The sequence below is a fragment of the Lissotriton vulgaris genome, chromosome 8 (assembly GCF_964263255.1).
Source record: "Lissotriton vulgaris chromosome 8, aLisVul1.2, whole genome shotgun sequence".
NCBI classification, from domain to species: domain Eukaryota; kingdom Metazoa; phylum Chordata; class Amphibia; order Caudata; family Salamandridae; genus Lissotriton; species Lissotriton vulgaris.
Genome location: NC_141696.1, coordinates 206,219,122 through 206,239,188, shown reverse-complemented (window position 1 = coordinate 206,239,188; position 20,067 = coordinate 206,219,122). Strand labels below are relative to the sequence as shown.

At 48.5% G+C, this 20,067-nt stretch overlaps 1 protein-coding gene across 1 annotated transcript in view; it reads right to left on the bottom strand.

The window, feature by feature from the left end:
* The window catches only part of LOC147696878 (N-acetylated-alpha-linked acidic dipeptidase 2-like), a 476,544-nt gene that overhangs the window by 343,132 nt on the left and 113,345 nt on the right, over positions 1-20,067 (bottom strand). The window contains exon 5 of the mRNA XM_086933986.1: positions 6,567-6,668. Coding sequence (XP_086790112.1) covers positions 6,567-6,668 — 102 coding nt within the window. The remainder of the gene's footprint in view (positions 1-6,566; positions 6,669-20,067) is intronic.

The window sequence follows — 20,067 nt, the reverse complement described above, 5'->3', positions numbered from 1 at the left end:
GAACAGTTCACGGAGTGCAGTATTTTTAGAGGCACAGGTATATGCAGCCACGAAGTCTGTTGTTTTATTGAAACCACAGTTTTTTTACGCAGAGAAATAGAAATAATTGGCTAATTTCTATTCTCCCACTCCTAAACTTTTTTATTATCTGTTTATTAATGGTGTGCTTAAGCTATATGGCAATAGAAAAGCACACTGACTATCATGTCATGCTCACTATAAGAGGTGCTGTAATTTATGGTCAAAAGTGAAAAACCCCTCTTTTTTATGCTATCGAAAAGGTACATTTTAAACATCATTTTTTTAAAATCAAAAATGTGCTCTAAACCATCTCCTTTACATGAATGGATTAAGAAGTTGCTATTGGCTGATTATTTTTAACATAATGTTGCTAACATTTTGTGATGACTCTTCTTTTAGTCTTCTTTATGGCACTTGCCACTTTAATGGACTTGATTGTTTAAATTAAGTATTTTGACTGATTGAATCAAAAAATGATCAAGTAAACAAAAAGTGCCTCATAGTAACGTGTTTGATAAAGAAGGCCCATATCAAGGTGAAACAATTAAAAAAGAGGTCGCCATCCTTTTGACAGTGAGATAGGCCCATTGCGTGCCCGATAAACAAGTGAACATTGTTGGTTTGAGGTCGGTGGCTGGTTCTGTGGAAAGTTTTAACCTTCAGATCTTGACTCCTCTTGGATGTCGAAAATCTTCAGCTGGAAAATCCTGCTGTTAATAAATGGCCATAACACCACAAGGAGATTCAGGATGAATCCCACCCACTGAAGCCAGACGCTCAGAGTTGGAAAAACAATTGAAGTAACCAGGGTCTTTTTGAGAGGGTGGCGGGGTTGGCATCACAAGTTGTTCTGGACCTGCTGTAGTTTGCACACAGGGCCAGGAAAGGCTGCTATTTTAAAAACTTTAATTACTCCAGTGAGAGGTTTTTTTTTCTATTGTAGATTTATTCAGTCACAGATGTCGCTTTTCGCACGCTGTATGGGTGTCCTCACTCCATATTTAACGCTGAGCGACACATTATTTGAAGCAGCACCTGTAAGATAGTCAATGGCTGCAGTCCCAAAGATAAATATATATACCTTTTTAGAAGGCACTTAAGATGATGTCTGGCAAATATAAGATAATAAACAGAAAGTTAACTTGACTACTATTCTTTTCAGCTCAGTTTACCTATAAACAGCAGCTGCTCCTCCGCTATGGGTGAGAATCATCGATCCCCCCACCGATAGCCAGCTGAGGGAAAGGAAAAATAAAATGATAATAAAACAGTATTATTATCATTTTATTTTTCCTCTGGGCGGAGCAGAGTCTTTGGGGACGAGGCCATGCCATGACTGGCCTGGAAGAGGAGTGGTGGGCAGCACAGGATGGCCAAACTATCATGCGGATTGACATCTGTTTTTTCCCTCCACAGACTCCCCTTCATTGTTTGCCATCCTCACAATCCTCTAAAAACTCTCCAAAACTCTCTTCTCTCCCCCTCAGATCCCCCTCCGCTCCCCCTCTCCCGCCACCCCCTTCCCGTCGTTTTCGCCCGCAAATCGTCCCTCTCCCCGCCTACCCGCCCGCCGCCCACCTCCCAGCTGACCCCTCTTCCCCCAGCTACCCCATAAATGGCGGCCGCTGCGAGGCCCGACGCGGACGCGCGCAGCGGGCGCGCCTAAGGCAAGCCTGTCTGCGCCCGTCCGCGCCTGGACCGCGCCCAGCGCCAGGACCCCTGGCCCCCACCGACGCAAGATGACCCGACAGACCACCGCCGCCGCCCTCAACGCACTCAACACCGGCCGGAACCCCGCCTGCTGCCGAGCCGCCCCCAAACGCTTCCACGGACCCTTCACCTGCACTACCTGCAAGTTCACCTGCCTCCGAACCTGCACCGCACCCGCCAAGCCAAGCACCAGCAACAAGCACCTCAAGTGCATCCTGCTCAACACCCGCTCCGTCCACAGACATGCCGTCGAACTCTGGAACCTGCTCGACACAATATCACCAGTCGTTGCTTTCGTCACTGAAACTTGGATGAACGCCTCCTCAGCCCCCGACATCGCCATCGCCATTCCGGATGGATACAAGATCATCAGGAGGGACCGCGTCAACCAGACCGGAGGAGGCATCGCCATCGCCCACAAGAACACCATCCGCATCACGACCGACGCCGACGACACCTTCACCGCCGCCGAACACCTCCACTTCCAGATCCACACCCACCCAAAGACGACCCTCAGAGGCACCCTCATCTACAGACCCCCAGGACCACGCACACAATTCAGCGAAGACATCACGGACTTCATCAGCCCACACGCCCTCCCCTCCGCCGACTACATCCTCCTAGGGTACCTCAACTTCCACCTGGAGAACAACAAGGACCGCAACACCGTCGCCCTGCTGGACAACCTCGCCAACCTCGGACTCAAGCAACTGGTCAACACCCCCACCCACTACGCCGACCACACGCTTGACCCCGTCTTCTCATCCAGCAAGCACATCGCCTTCAACCACTCCATCGGACTTCACTGGACCGACCACAGCTGCGCCCACTTCAGCTTCAGGAAAACCACTACCCACCACCACCCGCAACAGGTACCCCACAGAAGCTGGGGCAAGATCACCGCCGACCAGCTCACCACCTCCCTTAGCCAGAACCCACCTGCCAGCACACGGGACCCCAACGAAGCTGCCCGCAACTTCACGCATTGGCTAACAACCTGCGCCGATGACCTCGCACCACTGAAGAACCCTCCCAGCAAACCCAGAGGCAAGAAGGCCCCCTGGTTCACCGATAAACTCAAGGACTCCAAAAAGACCTGCCGCACCCTTGAGAAAGCCTGGCTGCTCGACAGGACCACTGACAACATGACCGCCCTCAAACACGCGACCCACAAGCACCACCAGCTCATCCGCACCACCAAGAAGAAATCACTGAAGGAGCGACTGGACAACAACGCCCACGACAGCAAGGAACTCTTCAGCATGGTCAAGGAGTTCTCCAACCCCAGCACCGGCAACAACGACATCACCCCCTCACAAGACCTCTGCGACTCCCTCGCCTCGTTCTTCCACCGCAAGATTGCCGACATCCACAACAGCTTCGGCACACCATCCTCGCACCCAACCATCGAACCAACTCACCCCACCATGACCCTCTGCACCTGGACCGCAGTGACCACCGAAGACACAGCCCGCACGATGAACACCATCCACTCCGGTTCTCCGACTGACCCCTGCCCCCACCACGTCTACAACAAGGCCGACTCCACCATCGCACCCCAACTCCGAGATGTCATCAACACCTCCTTCGACACTGCCACCTTCCTGGAGAGCTGGAAGCATGCCGAGCTCAGCGCCCTACTAAAGAAACCAACAGCGGACCCCACCGACCTCAAAAACTTCCGCCCCATCTCGCTCCTCCCTTTTCCTGCCAAAGTCATCGAGAAGATCGTCAACAGACAGCTTGCCGCCTTCCTCGAGACATATGGATCCCTTGACCCCTCGCAGTCCGGTTTCAGAGCCAACCACAGCACCGAGACCGCCCTCATTGCAGCCACCGACGACATCCCAGCCCTTCTCGACAACGGGGAAACAGCGGCACTCATCCTCCTGGACCTCTCCGCCGCGTTCGACAGTGTCTGTCACCGCACCCTAGTCCAACGCCTCAGCAACACCGGCATCCAAGAGAAGGCATTGAAGTGGATCATCTCGTTCCTCGCTGGAAGAACACAGAGAGTCCGCCTCCCCCTGTTTCGTTCCGAAGCCACCGAAGTCATCAGCGGCGTCCCGCAAGGATCATCACTCAGCCCCACCCTCTTCAACGTCTACATGAGACCTCTCGCAGCCATTGCACGCCAACACAACCTCAACATCATCTCCTACGGCGACGACACCCAGCTGATCCTCTCCCTCACCAGAGACCCCGACACCGCCAGAACCAGCCTCCACGAAGGGATGAAAGACGTCGCCGAGAGGATGAAGAACAGCTGCTTGAAACTGAACTCAGACAAGATGGAAGTCCTCATCCTTGGACCATCACCCTCCGCCTGGGACGACTCCTGGTGGCCCCCAGCCCTGGGCATCGCCCCCAAGCCGACAGACCACGCACGCAACCTGGGCTTCATCCTGGACTCCTCCCTCTCGATGACCAGACAAGTCAACGCCGTCTCCTCTTCATGCTTTCACACCCTCCGCATTCTCCGCAAGATCTTCCGATGGATCACAATCGAAACCAGGAAGACGGTCACCCAGGCCCTCGTCACCAGCCGGCTGGACTACGGAAACACCCTCTACGCCGGAACCACAGCCAAGCTACAGAAAAGACTGCAACGAATTCAGAACACCTCCGCCAGACTCATCCTGGACATCCCTCGACGCAGCCACATCTCCAGCCACCTGAGGAACCTGCACTGGCTCCCCGTCAACAAGAGGATCACGTTCCGACTCCTCACCCACGCACACAAGTCTCTCCACGACCTGGGCCCCAAGTACCTCAACGACCGCCTGACCTTCCACACGCCCACCCGCCAGCTACGATCCGCTAGCCTCGCCCTCGCCGCCGTACCACGCATCCGAAGAGCCACCGCCGGAGGCAGATCCTTCTCCTACCTGGCGGCCAAGACATGGAACTCCTTCCCCATCCACCTTCGGCTGACCCAGGACCACCTCGCCTTCAGGAGACAACTCAAGACCTGGCTGTTCGAGCAGTAGCGGCCCCCCTCCCCCAAGCGCCTTGAGACCCTTCCGGGTGAGTAGCGCCCTATACAAGTGGATTGATTGATTGATTGATCTCCATAACCCGAGTTGCATTGCCAGGTGAAGAACAGCAGGCGCTGGCTCCCAGTCCTAATTGGAGCGGAAAACAAACCTGCTCAGGCCAATCCCAGTGCTTCTCTCATACTGTGTAGCATGAGAGACGTGCTGGGATTGGCCATGGGGAGTCTATAAGCCTTAGTACCTACACAGCAGGTAGGTGAAGAGTGGCAAAGCGGCGATCGGCAGATACGTTATTTTCTTTTTTTGTTTATTTTGTCAAACGTTTGTTCCCTCACCCCATCCTCTTCCTCCGCCCAGCCACTCTGCCGCAAGACCAGCTGCTCCTGCCTCTAAATTGTGAACCTGGCTTTGATAGTACTTTGTAAGCAAAATCCACTAATTGATTAACATACTACATTTTGTATAGCAGGAGAGGTCTTGCTGCAGAGGATGCTAGGAAAACAAGCAATCTAAAATTGCATGAGGTTTAAAAGCTCTTTGAGATACTCATACTTTCTGAAACAATGCAGGGGACCTGCAAACAGACAGTTTCCCCACCTGAGAGAGAGAAGGTCGGTGAAGTGGAAACAAAACCACCTATCTTTTATCCTTTTACACAGCGCATGTGAGGCTTGGTCTGAAAAGCAGGCTGCAGACACTGATGAGTTCAAAATACCCGATGAACACTGCAAATAAATAAGGGCGCGGACGGCACTCCAAAAATGGATTCAACAACAATACATAGTCAAAAAAACAGCCAATGATTTCGGTGCTGTTAAGGGGCTTACATTTCATAAATAACATGTCAGGACCTCAGTTCCTAAACTTCTGAACACATCTAATGAAGCAATATAGGAGTGAGAACGTCCACTGATCATAGAAGGAGATGCATCATTCTCATATGTGAGAAATCTGCAGATGAATGCAGATAGTATCATGGTAGCAGGTAAGATGTTCCAGTCAGAGATCCATCAATCATGAGAACTTACCTTGGATTCCCTCTTAGTTGGGGGTGCATATTCATACCCTGTGGATCACTCCAACATTGCAGAATAGTATATCATTCCCTTTTCTTGCATGCATCCTCACACAGGCGGGATCAGGTTGCTTGTGATGAAGTAGGACCCCAGTTATGGTGGTCATACTGTAATCACTGCACTGTGGACCTTTGGTTGTGCTGCACTCTCCATGCACTTCGTCTTACAGCTGCTCTGGTGCATCTACAGGGCTGTGTGTCTTTTGTCTGCTGGTGAGACTTTCCAACCAGGTTTGGAAATTGGGTGTGCCTCACACTCGCTGCTGCAGGAGTTGCCTTTTTGGCCCAGCGTGGCCTTGTTGGTGGCAGGAGCAAAACCCTGCTTCCCGCATTGCTAAATCTGCTTTTGACTATAAACGTTTAATGCACAGCATAGAAGAAAGAAAACAAGCTGTAGAAAATAGTGATAAGGATGTCGAATAACTTTTAGAAATGTTTTAGCATTAAAATTAGGTATGCTACTCAGCAGCAGTTATCACATGTAAGTACTTCCTGGTGTTTTTTTCTCTTCGCTGCTAATGGGTATTAGTTCTGTCCATCACAAAATCTAGTAGGCAGATATAATGATTAAATGAAAAGTGAGCATCTGACAATTGCAATACTTCTGGAGACCTTTCACATAATTGTCAATTCCAATATCTTGCCATGTGTGGATTATTTAAGAAATGACATCAGTACCAAATGGTTTTTCCCATATTCTAGAAGCAACATTGATAACATCTGATCTTGAAGTCAGTAGAAACGTTTGCTGCTTTTATATTTACCTCTGGTTCACCTTGCGCTGAAAAAGCATTGTAGGGTGGCACTATATCCGTAATATTCTCATATCCCTCAGGCGGTGGCTCGAATAAGGAGGTATTAAAGATCTAAAAAAAAAAAAGCAAAGTTTAAATTATCTCCATGCTCATGCCTGCACATATCACAGACTTTGTAGCACAGTTTAATGTAACTCTTTGGTGCTCACAATAAAAACTCTAAGCAGGAAAAAAAATGAGCGGATAATCCAAAAGATCGGAGTTCGAAGCTGGAATTTTGTTACAAACAGGAAACAGCATTTACAACTGTGTTGAGGCGCAAGGGGACAGACAAGGCAGACACATGTGGCTGGTTTTATAAATATTTATTTACTGCGGAGAGTGCCGGGAACTGTCCCATCCGGTTACACGGCTGACTCTCTATGGGGCACATGCATCAACCTATTTAGGAAGTGCAAACGGTGCGAATCGGTAAAATCGGCCGTTTGCACTTCCTAAATACGTTTTTGGGATGCATCAAACTATTTTTCAGAATTCGCATTTTTTTGCATTTCTAAAAAAATGGGAATGCATTTAAGGAATCGTATTTGTGCGATTCCTTAAATGCAATGCATCAATTTTTAAAAAAATGCAAATTCTGAAATTGGAAGTGCAAATTAACACGAGGTTGACCCTCGTGGTAATTTGCGAAAATGTTTCAAAATGCAAAAAAAGTCATTTTTTACACTGTCATGTTACAGACACACGTGTCCTTAGGACATGTGTGTGTGAAACATGCACTTTCAAATGCATTTCAGGGGTGCAGGGGGGGTCTTTTGGACCCCCCCCCCGCACCCTTGGAATGCATCAACAAATTGCGAATTTGGAAATGCCTTCCCATTGACTCCTATGGGCCTTTTGGCCCATAGGAATCAATGGGAATTGCGAAAATGCACTTAGGAATTCGCTACTTATTTGGAATTCGGTAAAAATTGCGATTTTTACCGAATCCCAAATGAAAAGCCAAAAAAAATGATGCATACCATTTTGCAATTCCTAATTTGCGATTCCCTAAAAATCGCTAATTAGGAATTGCAAAATCAAACCATGATGCATGTGCCCCTTTATCCCCGACAACGCCGTATGCGCTCCGAGCATCCCCCATCATCACGTAACGGGGGAACAATAGAGCGCTACTCTACATATCTCCCTTTTTAACAATACTACAATCAAGCACAACATGGTATAATGGGAGTAGAGTCACATGACAGTGGTTATACTTTCATGTCGTACTCACGATACTTTTTTGGCAGCACTACAGCTCTCCCCGTGCGGGTGTGTTTCAACGGGGTGCATGTCCTATTGTCTCAGCTACCACTGGGTGGGGCCTTGTTAGTTGTCTCTGGTGTTTGATGCCCCGCACTCGAGCCTCCTGCTCCTTGGTTCTCCTGCTGTACCTGTCGTCCTGTGTCTTCTAGATTCCTCTGTGTTTTGGTGGAGCTCATCTCTTCAGCATTGGTGCTCATGGTGCTAATACTTGGTGCTCCTGTGTCGGCCGTATGTTCCTCCTCGTCCAGATCCCAATCATGGTTCTTTTCTGGTTGCATTGCTCCCGTCTTGGCCCACTTCAACACTTTGCTGCACCTGGACATTCTGTCTTTGGACCATATCTTTCCGTCACACAAGGTAGATCTAGTGCAACTTGCAGGGTCGTACTAAACTTGCTGTCACCCTTTCTCCTCAACTGAGCAAGCTTCACTCTGACCCATTCCCCTCTTTCCTATGACGTTTCTTTGACATTGTGCTGCCTGTTGTAGTGGTCTGCATAGATCTTTTGCGCTTTTTCCAGGTTACTGCGCACTACCGCAGGGGACCATTTGCTCTGCACTGTCTGATGTTTCCACGTCACATTTCTGGTAAATGGGTCACGGCCTCTCAAAATCTTAAATGGATTATATCCGGTCTTGGTGGGAGTGATACGGTACGCCCATATTGTGCATTTAAGTTCTGTCTCCCAATTCTTCCCTGCATTGATGGCTGCTTGTACTGACCCAATGATGACTCCCATAAATCTTTCAGCTAGGCCGTTCCCAGCCGGGTGATATACCAGGGTGTGTTTTGTCCGTATTCCATTCCATTCCATGAACGCGTTCCATTTATCCAACGTGAATTGGGGCCCATTGTCGCATGTTATGACTCTCTGAATACCTTCTCTCAGAAATGTGGAGGTGAGTATCGCAAGTATGGTGTCAGTGTCCACTGTTTCACATATCTCGATTTCTGACCACTTGGAATTCCGGTCTACGTGCACAATGGCATACTTTGGTACGCTCTGCGCGTCTAGAATGAGACCCAGGATGCCTACTGCCAATTCGTCCCATGGATTGACCGAACTGCGTTTGTGAGTGAGAAGGTTTGGGCACACATGGTGGCTTGCCTTCTTGTCGGTGCTTTGTCCGTCCTGGGTGTAGGGCTCCCTGGTGCACTTTGCTCGTGCTGGCTAGTTGCCCCTGCTTGGGACGTGAGGTCCTCGCCTACGCGGTCTAGTCTTTGGTGCTCCAGGTTCAGGTGTCCTGCGGCTGCTTGGCTACCTTGGAGTGCTGTGGCGTGGGGCGCCTGGAGTGGTTGCAGCTACACCCTCTGCGTCCCTTTTGTGTGCCTCCAGGGTGCTCGTGGGGCCAGGTTACTGAGAGCTGTGCTTCACTGCTGGCTGCCCTGTGTAGTTGCATGGTGCGGCATCTAAGGGTATGGAATGCTTTGGGCGTTGCAGGCTGGGGCTTAACTCTCACGGGCCCTCCTTGCGTGCTCCTCCTTAGTGGTGGTCTCACTCTCTCCTCTTGTGCCTGCTTGACATAGCAGGCCAGTCAGTGTTCTGTAGGGCTCCCCCTGCTCCCTTTAGATGAGTGCTCCTGCCTCCGCTTCTGTGCCTCTGTGCTCCTGCCTTCCCCCCGATGGGGTAGGGGCACTGCTACCCTCAAGGTGCTGTATGCACTCGTGATGACGGGGACAGGGCTGGCCAGCTGGCCTGTTTGTCGCAGGCTCACCTGAGTTTTTAGCCGCGGTGAGGTTCGGGCGCCTCGCGCCGTGTGGCTGGTTTTATCGTGGCTCCTCTGCCGCGCTTTCCTTGCTGATACAGCCGCCCCAGTGCGTGTGTACGCCGCGTCGCGGGACCGATGCCGAGTGTCCGCCCCCCCCCCCAGCCTCGTCGCCAGTTTGTGGTGAGGCGCAACGTGAGAGACAAGGAAGACACTCGTGGCTGGTTTTATGAATATTTATTTACTGCGGAGAGAGCCGGGAGCTGTACCTTTCGGTTACATGGCTGGCTCTCTATATCCCCGACGTCGCCGTATGCGCTCCCAGCATTCCCCGTCATCATGTGAATGGGGGGAACACTAGGGCGCTACTCTACAACAACCCAGGCCTAACCACGGATGCTGTGTCAATGCAAGCAGGACAATGCTTGCCTTAACCACTCATATGCGTGGTTGAGGCAGTCAGCGCTCTAGATGCAGCGATGGCCGGGGGGAAGAACAGGAAGGATCGGGACAGGAAGGACCGGGACACAGCTTAGTAGGTAGGGCTGGGGGTGGGGAGGGGTCGTTTTTAGGGCTGTGGGCTGGTTTAAGGGTTTCAGGCCGGGGTCTAGGGTCACAGTAGTTTTTATGGCTCAGGGGGGGACGAAAAGGGCAGTTTTCATGGCTGGGGGGCAGTTTTTGGCTTCATGGTGGGGCGCGGGGGTTGGAATAGTTTTTTTGACCTTGAAGCCGGGTTTTAGGGCTCAGGGTAGGGGGTCAGGGTAGTTTTCATGGCTGGGATAAGTAGATTTCGGGACTGGGTTTTAGGGCTCAGGGTTGGGGGGCTGGGGTGTGATCTTTACCAGGCATACACCTTTACCAATCATGCCTTTATAACAAAATTTGTTGTAAAGGTATGCAGGGTGAAGACGCTGTTGTTGTTAAAATCGCATGGTTAAGGCATGCGTGGTTTAGAGACTCGTCCATAATACAACCCTTACAAACAGATTCATTTGCAAACAGGCCCACAGCACATGTGAAGTAACCCTTCCCTATGGTATCAGGATAACGGCAGTCACTAATGAGTTCTGTGATCACATAGAACAAAAAGGTCAAAGGTAGAGTTCTATCACAGGCTTACAGAGCTAAACTATAACACACAATATGCAGTTTATGTACGATAGGAAATAGTGATTACCAAAAGATTTCAACTCCATCAATCAATATTTATTATGAAGGAAATGGCTGGCTTTAGACTACTGACGATTCAGAAAAGGGGGTGGTGATGAATAGAGTGTCTGAATTAAGCAGACCACTCTTACCCAGTCCAAAGATCAGGGCTTGATCCATCACCGTTATTTAGCTCACTGCACCATCCCAGCTCAGAACCTGGCTATATGCAAATTAGTCTGTCCCTGGCCCAGTGCATCATGGGAACAGGGCAGACCAAACTACCAAGCCAATTCTTCACCGGAAAGGAGACAAGCTTCCGGGGACCAGTTTCTGGCATTTCAGCCGTCGTCGGCCCTGCTTGCTTGAATCCTGATGGTGCAGTGAGCAAGGGACTCATGTCTGAGTATACCCTGCCACACCTATAGTGGCCAAAAACGATTCAGAAAAGGGGGTGGTGATGAACAGAGTGTCTGAATTAGACAGATCACTCTTACCCAGTCCAAAGATCAGAGCTTGATCCATCACCGTTATTTAGCTCACTGCACCATCCCAGCTCAGAACCTGGCTATATGCAAATTAGTCTGTCCCTGGCCCAGTGCATCATGGGAACAGGGCAGACCAAACTACCAAGCCAATTCTTCACCGGAAAGGAGACAAGCTTCCGGGGACCGGTTTCTGGCATTTCAGCCGTCGTCGACCCGGCTTGCTTGAATCCTGATGGTGCAGTGAGCAAGGGACTCATGTCTGAGTATACCCTGCCACACCTATAGTGGCCAAAAACAATTCAGAAAAGGTGGTGGTGATGAACAGAGTGTCTGAATTAAGCAGACCACTCTTACCCAGTCCAAAGATCAGGGCTTGATCCATCACTGTTATTTAGCTCACTGCACCATCCCAGCTCAGAACCTGGCTATATGCAAATTAGTCTGTCCCTGGCCCAGTGCATCATGGGAACAGGGCAGACCAAACTACCAAGCCAATTCTTCACCGGAAAGGAGACAAGCTTCCGGGGACCGGTTTCTGGCATTTTAGACGTCGTCGGCCCGGCTTGCTTGAATCCTAATGGTGCAGTGAGCAAGGGACTCATGTCTGAGTATACCCTGCCACACCTATAGTGGCCAAAAACGATTCACAAAAGGGGGTGGTGATGAACAGAGTGTCTGAATTAAGCACACCACTCTTACCCAGTCCAAAGATCAGGGCTTGATCCATCACCGTTATTTAGCTCACTGCACCATCCCAGCTCAGAACCTGGCTATATGCAAATTAGTCTGTCCCTGGCCCAGTGCATCATGGGAACAGGGCAGACCAAACTACCAAGCCAATTCTTCACCGGAAAGGAGACAAGCTTCCGGGGACGGCTGAAATGCCAGAAACCGGTCCCCGGAAGCTTGTTTCCTTCCCAGTATAAGAATTGGCTTGGTAGTTTGGTCTGCCCTGTTCCCATGATGCACTGGGCCAGGGACAGACTAATTTGCATGTAGCCAGGTTCTGAGCTGGGATGGTGCAGTGAGCTAAAAAACGGTGATGGATCAAGCCCTGATCTTTGGACTGGGTAAGAGTGGTCTGCTTAATTCAGACACTATCTTCATCACCACCCCCTTTTCTGAATCGTTTTTGTCCACCATAAGCATGGAAGGGTATACTCAGATGTGAGTCCCTTGCTCATTGCACCATCAGGATTCAAGCAAGCCGGGCCGAAGACGGCTGAAATGCCAGAAACCGGTCCCCGGAAGCTTGTTTCCTTCCCAGTATAAGAATTGGCTTGGTAATTGGTCTGCCCTGTTCCCATGATGCACTGGGCCAGGGTCAGACTAATTTGCATGTAGCCAGGTTCTGAGCTGGGATGGTGCAGTGAGCTAAAAAAGGTGATGGATCAAGCCCTGATCTTTGGACTGGGTAAGAGTGGTCTACTTAATTCAGACACTCTGTTCATCACCACCCCCTTTTCTGATTTGTTTTGTCCACCATAAGCGTGGAAGGGTATACTCAGATGTGAGTCCCTTGCTCTTTGCACCATCAGGATTCAAGCAAGCCGGGCCGAAGACGGCTGAAATGCCAGAAACCGGTCCCCGGAAGCTTGTTTCCTTCCCAGTATAAGAATTGGCTTGGTAGTTTAGTCTGCCCTGTTGCCATGATGCACTGGGCCAGGGTCAGACTAATTTGCATGTATCCAGGTTCTGAGCTGGGATGTTGCAGTGAGCTAAAACACGGTGATGGATCAAGCCCTGATCTTTGGACTGGGTAAGAGTGGTCTGCTTAATTCAGACACTCTGTTCATCACCACCCCCTTTTCTGAACCGTTTTTGTCCACCATAAGCATGGAAGGGTATACTCAGATGTGAGTCCCTTGCTCATTGCACCATCAGGATTCAAGCAAGCCGGGCCGAAGACAGCTGAAATGCCAGAAACCGGTCCCCGGAAGCTTGTTTCCTTCCCAGTATAAGAATTGGCTTGGTAGTTTGGTCTGCCATGTTCCCATGATGCACTGGGCCAGGGTCAGACTAATTTGCATGTAGCCAGGTTCTGAGCTGGGATGGTGCAGTGAGCTAAAAAAACGGTGATGGATCAAGCCCTGATCTTTGGACTGGGTAAGAGTGGTCTGCTTAATTCAGACACTCTGTTCATCACCACCCCCTTTTCTGAATCGTTTTTGTCCACCATAAGCGTGGAAGGGTATACTCAGATGTGAGTCCCTTGCTCATTGCACCATCAGGATTCAAGCAAGCCGGGCCGAAGACGGCTGAAATGCCAGAAACCGGTCCCCGGAAGCTTGTTTCCATCCCAGTATAAGAATTGGCTTGGTAGTTTGGTCTGCCCTGTTCCCATGATGCACTGGGCCAGGGTCAGACTAATTTGCATGTAGCCAGGTTCTGAGCTGGGATGGTGCAGTGAGCTAAAAAATGGTGATGGATCAAGCCATGATCTTTGGACTGGGTAAGAGTGGTCTGCTTAATTCAGACACTCTGTTCATCACCACCCCCTTTTCTGAATCGTTTAACTACCCACAGCCGCTGGTTGAGATTGTGAGTGCCTTAAATATTCCTAAATGGGCTTCAATGTCAGTGGTAAGTATTATGGATACAAATGCACATATCCCTATTAGGTATGATGTCAGAGGATGGTTCTCAACCTGCCTATCCAAATCCAGGGCCGGAGGCCCCCCCTTCAGAACTTTTTGGGTGCTAGCCGGACATCTGGATCTAGATGGATGCGTGTTCCTGGCTGAGTCTTTGCGTGTCTCTGATGGAGAATAAGGGTCGCTGCGTCTGTTCCTTTCCCCACCTCCACCCCCTAGTCTTCTTTGCCGCCCTTACGTGCCCCATCCTCACCTGCCTCCCCCTTTGTGTCATGTGTGTGGATGGAGGGATCTTTATCATTAGAGAAATATTGATGTAGTTACCTGCTGCCACAGAACCATTTTGTATAATCTTTTGTTGTTTAAGTTGGTTTATCATTCACGAAATATTACAGGTAATTGGTCAACCATCACTGGTATTGCATTGGCTCTAAAGTGGAAACTCTCTTATTGTGCCTGCTTTTGTACCGATTATAATAAAAACATGTTTAAAACAAAAAGTATGATGGCAGAGTGGGTGCATGCCTGTGATGACACTTTTTAACCAATTTGGTCCATCTTCTATCTGCTGAGTATTCTTTTGCCACCTTTGCAAACTGCTAAGACTACAATGATCATTAGATACCCTTTATACGCAGACAGAAATTCCTTGATGATCTGCCCTGAAAAAACAGATTTTTGGCATGAATACAAAAATTGGAATAGTTTATTGGCCCTTGCCAAATCAAAATGTTTAAGGATAATACATATCCAATTTTCCGCCTATTTATTCAGAGGATTATAGAAAACCCCAGGAAATACATTTGTTGGCTGTAATGTAAAACATGGGGGGTTATTCTTTAATAACACACAAAGGCCACCATGGGTCAAGACAAAAAAAAGAGTGGAAGGAATGCAGGGGGGATTCCTTTTTATAGGACGAATTCTCTCACACACTCGTGGGTGACCTGCTTCGTCATAGGGAACCTCCTCGCACTGCAAACCTGGTGGCACTGCGGGCTACAACCCCCTCACTGAGAGGAAGGAGCTCAGGAATGTTTTGATTGTTTGCAACACGAGGTATACTAAAACCTATGATGAGCCGGGTGTGGAGGGAGAGCTTAAGAAAGAAAGTGTTAGTGAGGATAAAACTAACTCCCTAGTGTGTTGACAAACAATTGTATCAATACACCCAGGGGTCAGGTTTAAACCCAATTACACCACCATACCCAGAGAATTCAAACTAGCATGGTTGCTTGTGATCATAGGGTCGACATGTTTCAGCCATAGGGCCCTCCGTAGAGGTTATTCTTTAAGCCCACTAATCAAAATCTACTAAACTATGCGTATCTCCACTGTAATTTACAGTAGCAAGCTCAGAAAACGTACATTTCCACAATTATTTGATCAAGTAGTGGAAAGAGCAGATAGACTTTTACTTAATTTAGGATCCACTTTTTCCATAGAAACAGTCGAACTGGAGCTTGGCGCTAGCTCCGCGCCGGTGGCTACCTTCTAGGCTGGCTTTTAATTTAAGCATATCTCTAGTGCTTAATTTGAGCCAGTGGATGTCTATGAGGAGCAAGAAAGGAAAAAACAAAGCAGAAAGGTGGAGAAAGCAAAATACAGTAAACCTGTGATAAAGGACTAAAACAGGAACATGACCTGCAAGAGTGAGATAAAGTGGCAGTGAGTGTTTGGTAGTGAATTAAAGAGGCCTGAGGTGGATTTTAGACTATGCAGTCTTTGAATTATGTACTGACATTCAATTGCACTGGCCGTGGGGTTCTGAGCAGAGCAATGGAATGCCTAGCTCCACCCACTGCAGTTGATCACTCAACATGCCTGGACTGCAGCCCGCTGTGCCGCCTTGCTGCTGGCCATGTTATCAGGTCGTGTTTGGTTGTTTTGGGCTCTAACTCTGATTAGGATACTCCAACGTCATCACCAGGGACCAGGACCCAACGGCAAAACTCAGCCCAGTGGTTGAGCCGCTGAGCACCGGCAGGAGCCAGATGACGAGCAGGGGGAAGGGAGCACTGCTGCCTGTTGTCCACCCGCATGTGGTATAGGCAGAGGTGACGTCATGTAGGTCCCTCGCAATGCAGCTTGCTCCCACCTGCCCCACCACCCACCTTCATTTGCTGCTGATCCCAGAGCCCCTAATGTCAGGTGTACCTCGGATGGAAATTCCCCAATCATGGAAGTTGGCAGAAATAGTTACCATCTTTAAGAAGGGGGATCGAGCACTTCCAGTGAACTACAAGCCCATGAGCCTTGTAGATTGTTTGCAGAAAATTCTCTGCAAACAGGTGCTTGCCCATCTCCAAGATTGGATCTGCGAGGAGAATATTATTTCAGAGTGGCAGGCCGATTTTAGGGCACAAGTGAGCACCCTAGATCAAACTTCCGTTTCATGTGTATCTTTTGGAGGAAAGTGACTATCCACAATGGCAATTTGTACGTTGTCTTTGTTGATCTATGAGCCACTTTTAATATGGAACTTAGATTAAAACTATGTGAAGTCCTAGAAGATATGGGTGTGCCGGCTCCCCTTCTGAATATCTTAAAAAAGCTTCATGCGAACCCCCTGGCACAAGTGAGGTGGTGGGATAATGGGGATCTAACGGAGACGATTCACATTGGTAAAGGAGTTAGACAGGGGTGTGTATTAGCGCCCACCCTGTTCATTAATGATGTTATAAGTTTTTTGAGCAGGGGTAGTTGTGACTCTCCGAAAATAGGAGGGCGATGGGTCCCTGCACTCTGCTTTGTGGATGACACTCTGCTGCTCATATCTAAGTCGCTGCAGGAGATCCAAAAGTTGCTGAATGACTTTCAGGCATTTTGCCTGGAACGGGGGTTGGAGCTAAATAGCTCCAAAACAAAATGTATGCTTTTTTCTCCCGGACTAAAGACTAAATGTAAGAGATGGCTCTATGTGGGTGGCGCCCCCTAGAATTAGTGATTATCTGGGCATCAAACTTACACAGACATGAGTTGGGTCCCACAGCTGGAAAGAGTGCAGCTATCCCTGATTCAACAAGGAACATAGTGAAAATCCACAGGAAAACTATATCTAGAAAGGTGGCACGGCGCTAGAGATTTATAACATCAAAGCTCTAGGTGCCGTTTCATATGGTGCAGAGCTGTTGGGTTGTTCAAATTCTAGTGAACTGCCAGTAATTGAACACATTTTTTTTTTAGCTCCCTGCTGAATCTTCCGGTGTCCACCCAGCCGATTCCACTTTACTTAGATATAGGCCAGAAAAGAATTGCTCATTAAATTATGCTAAGAATGTTCATGTTCTGGCACCGGCTATGGTCTACTGCAGCACTTTTGTCCTATAGAGTGGGCCTCCATGAATGAATGACTCCAACTTGTGTGGACAAGATCTTGTGGATGGGCAAAATTAAGAATTTGTTACAGAAATTAGGACTAGGTGCATACTTGAGTCAACCAGAAACCCATAGTCAGATTAATAAATCCAGCCTCAAAGCTGTATACTGGGGCACTATTGAGACTGATTTGATAATGAACTGTAAAGGATCGCTTTCGGCTGCTTTTATGAATTTTAAGCTGACATCGTCATTTGAGGCTACAACAGATGAAATTGTGCCCCCGCTAGCAAGGAAACTGCAGCTTCGGTATGGCTGCCTACCTGCAAATAATTTTAACGGCAAATGGTGCAAAGTAGGAGACAGGGTTGAAGGAAGTTGTGCCTGTTGCCAAGGGGTACTTGAGTCACTTGAGCTTGTTCTATTTTTTTTGCCCCTTGTACAACCAATCTCGATCCAAATTGATAGCCCCTTTATGTAGAAACCTGGGAGTAAGTAAGTACAATGAGGCGTATAGAATACTGCAGACAAATAAATCTCGTATGATCGTATTCTGTACAGCCAAGTTCATAATGGCTAAGTGGATCAGGCATACCAAGAGTTCCCCTGATAGTTCCTATCATGTGCCCGACTGTATGGTTCCTGCTAAAGCTGTATTGTGGGCTTTGTACTATTTTGTGTGAACATTGTTCTTTTAATATCCCTCAAGATACTTATTAAGATTTATTGTTGATTTTATAGTATTTTATGATGATTTTTCCCCAGTAAAAATAATGATGTAATCCTTATCGCTCTATTGTGTTGCTATTGTAATGGACTAGGAAGGAGTATTTTTGATGTTCTATGTCCTAATTGTAATCGTTTTTGTAAGAGTCTTGTTATATGGTCTACTTTTATGATCTATAGTGATCGAAAATTAAGTTCTTTGATTTGCTCCTGCTAGACCTCTCCAGTCACACCCTGTATGAGTTTGGCAGAGGAGAAATCTAGAAGATGCCCAACGATGCCAGCCGGACAGTGTTTTTTGCCCATCAACACAGTTAGGTAGAGGGAAGAGCAGCGGATAGTATCGCTGTGTCAAGGTTGAACCCAGTGCCTGCGGAAGCGGGCCAACTAGGTCCAGGTGTTGCTTGCGGTGCCCAGTGTTCCCCCACCCACTCCTACCGCTCATATAGCTCCCCCTCCACCCAGTTGAGCCGCAAACGGGTGCTTTGGCCACTGCTTGCCTGCAGCCCACCAAGTACAATACAAACGTGATGAGATAAGATACACTAAATAAGACCCACCTAAAACAAATAGCGCTGCAATCCAGGCACCCCAGATGCAACTGCTATGGCACTGATGAAGTCTGACAATGGGCCAGCTATGCACTGCTTGCTCATAGGCACTACCAAGATTGCTAGGTCTTACTCTCTCAGTTTGCGCAGCGAGCCCAGGAGAAAACAAATATTCCAGGATAGCAGGAAGCTAACGCACAGAGTGTTCATTGAGCAGAGATCCGGAGGAGCACCGCACCGGCAAGTGCAGAGGCAGCAGGAATTGGAGCTAAAAATAAATCCACCACTCACTTAAACTGCCCCGCGCTACAGCTTACAGGCACCCCAGTAGAGGAACACAGTAAAGACAAGGCCTTATCACAAAGGGCCAAGGAGCGCATGAAAAAGGACACTAAAAACCTGAAGAAAAAAATACTTGTCTCTCACTCGAATCCCTATATGCATCTTGGAACCCAAATAGACTGTCCTAACAAAGGAAGGCCCCCTCAGAGACTAAGGCCAAATCCTCTAAATCCCCCACATCAACGGCTCAGAAACTTTTCCAAATCTTTCAAACCAAACATTGTAGGAAACAACGCATCCACACTAGACGCAGCCCACAGATTCAAACCGCCAGGTGCCTCTGAGGTCTTGTATACTAAATGTGCAGAAATCATTGTAAACCCACCAGAAGCAGTCCACAGAACTATACCTCCAGGTGCCCCAGAGGTCCTGGTGGGGATGGCCGGATAGCTCACTGAGCACAGCTCAAAACTTGAGATCCACAACTGCTTCTACTCAAACAGAGCCCAAAAGACACCCACCACTAAGCCGCCTTTTAGTGGGGAACACCATTTGTTTAATATCTGTTTATTGAGCAAAAGCAATTAGGAAACAATACATTTCACAGGTAGCAGAAGGGAAGGGGCAAGGGAGTAGCAGATAATCAGCACAAAAAGCAAACCCCTCAAAGGAAAGTTCAAATACTTGGTATGAAAACAAAGAAAAAGCAATTTTGAAAGATGACAATATCTATGAATGTGGGCCAAGGCAAAAGTCCAGGATTTGAAAGTCAATCATGTAGGAGAAGATTCTCCTACACAGCCCAGGAGGGCCGAAAGTGAACCAAGGATCCACGGGCCAGTATAGACAGGATAGGCTACCCCGGAGGGATCCCAGCTATACATAGGAAAGCAAATAGAGACACAAAATTGTCAAAATTTGGCAAAACAAGGCTCCCGCCCAATCTTAAGGCTCAAGGCACAGTGCAGCAGCACTGATACATTTTGTGGCAATCAACATGTGAAACTATATTAAACAGAGAAAAAAAAGGGAAAATGAGAGAAATATGAAGAGAAGGCAGAAGAGAAAAAGTAAAGATCTAGGGGAAAGAAAACCAAGAAAACAAAAGGGAAGAAGAAGGGGGAAAAGGAGAGATGGATGCTCCAGAGGGGAGTAGGGGAGGGACCAACGACAAGTCCCAGAATGGAGGGCGGGGATTGCTGGAATCAAGGTGGTCATCTAGCAGGCGTCACAAATTACTCCAGGGAATCCAGCTGTCCTCCTCTAGAGTAAGGTTACAAAGGACTATCAAACAATTGCAGGGCCTTCAATCTAGGAGGCTTTAGGCGTGAGTGTTCAATTCTAGTAAGGTGATGCACTAGAGAACGCCAGATGCGGTCAAAGCGAGT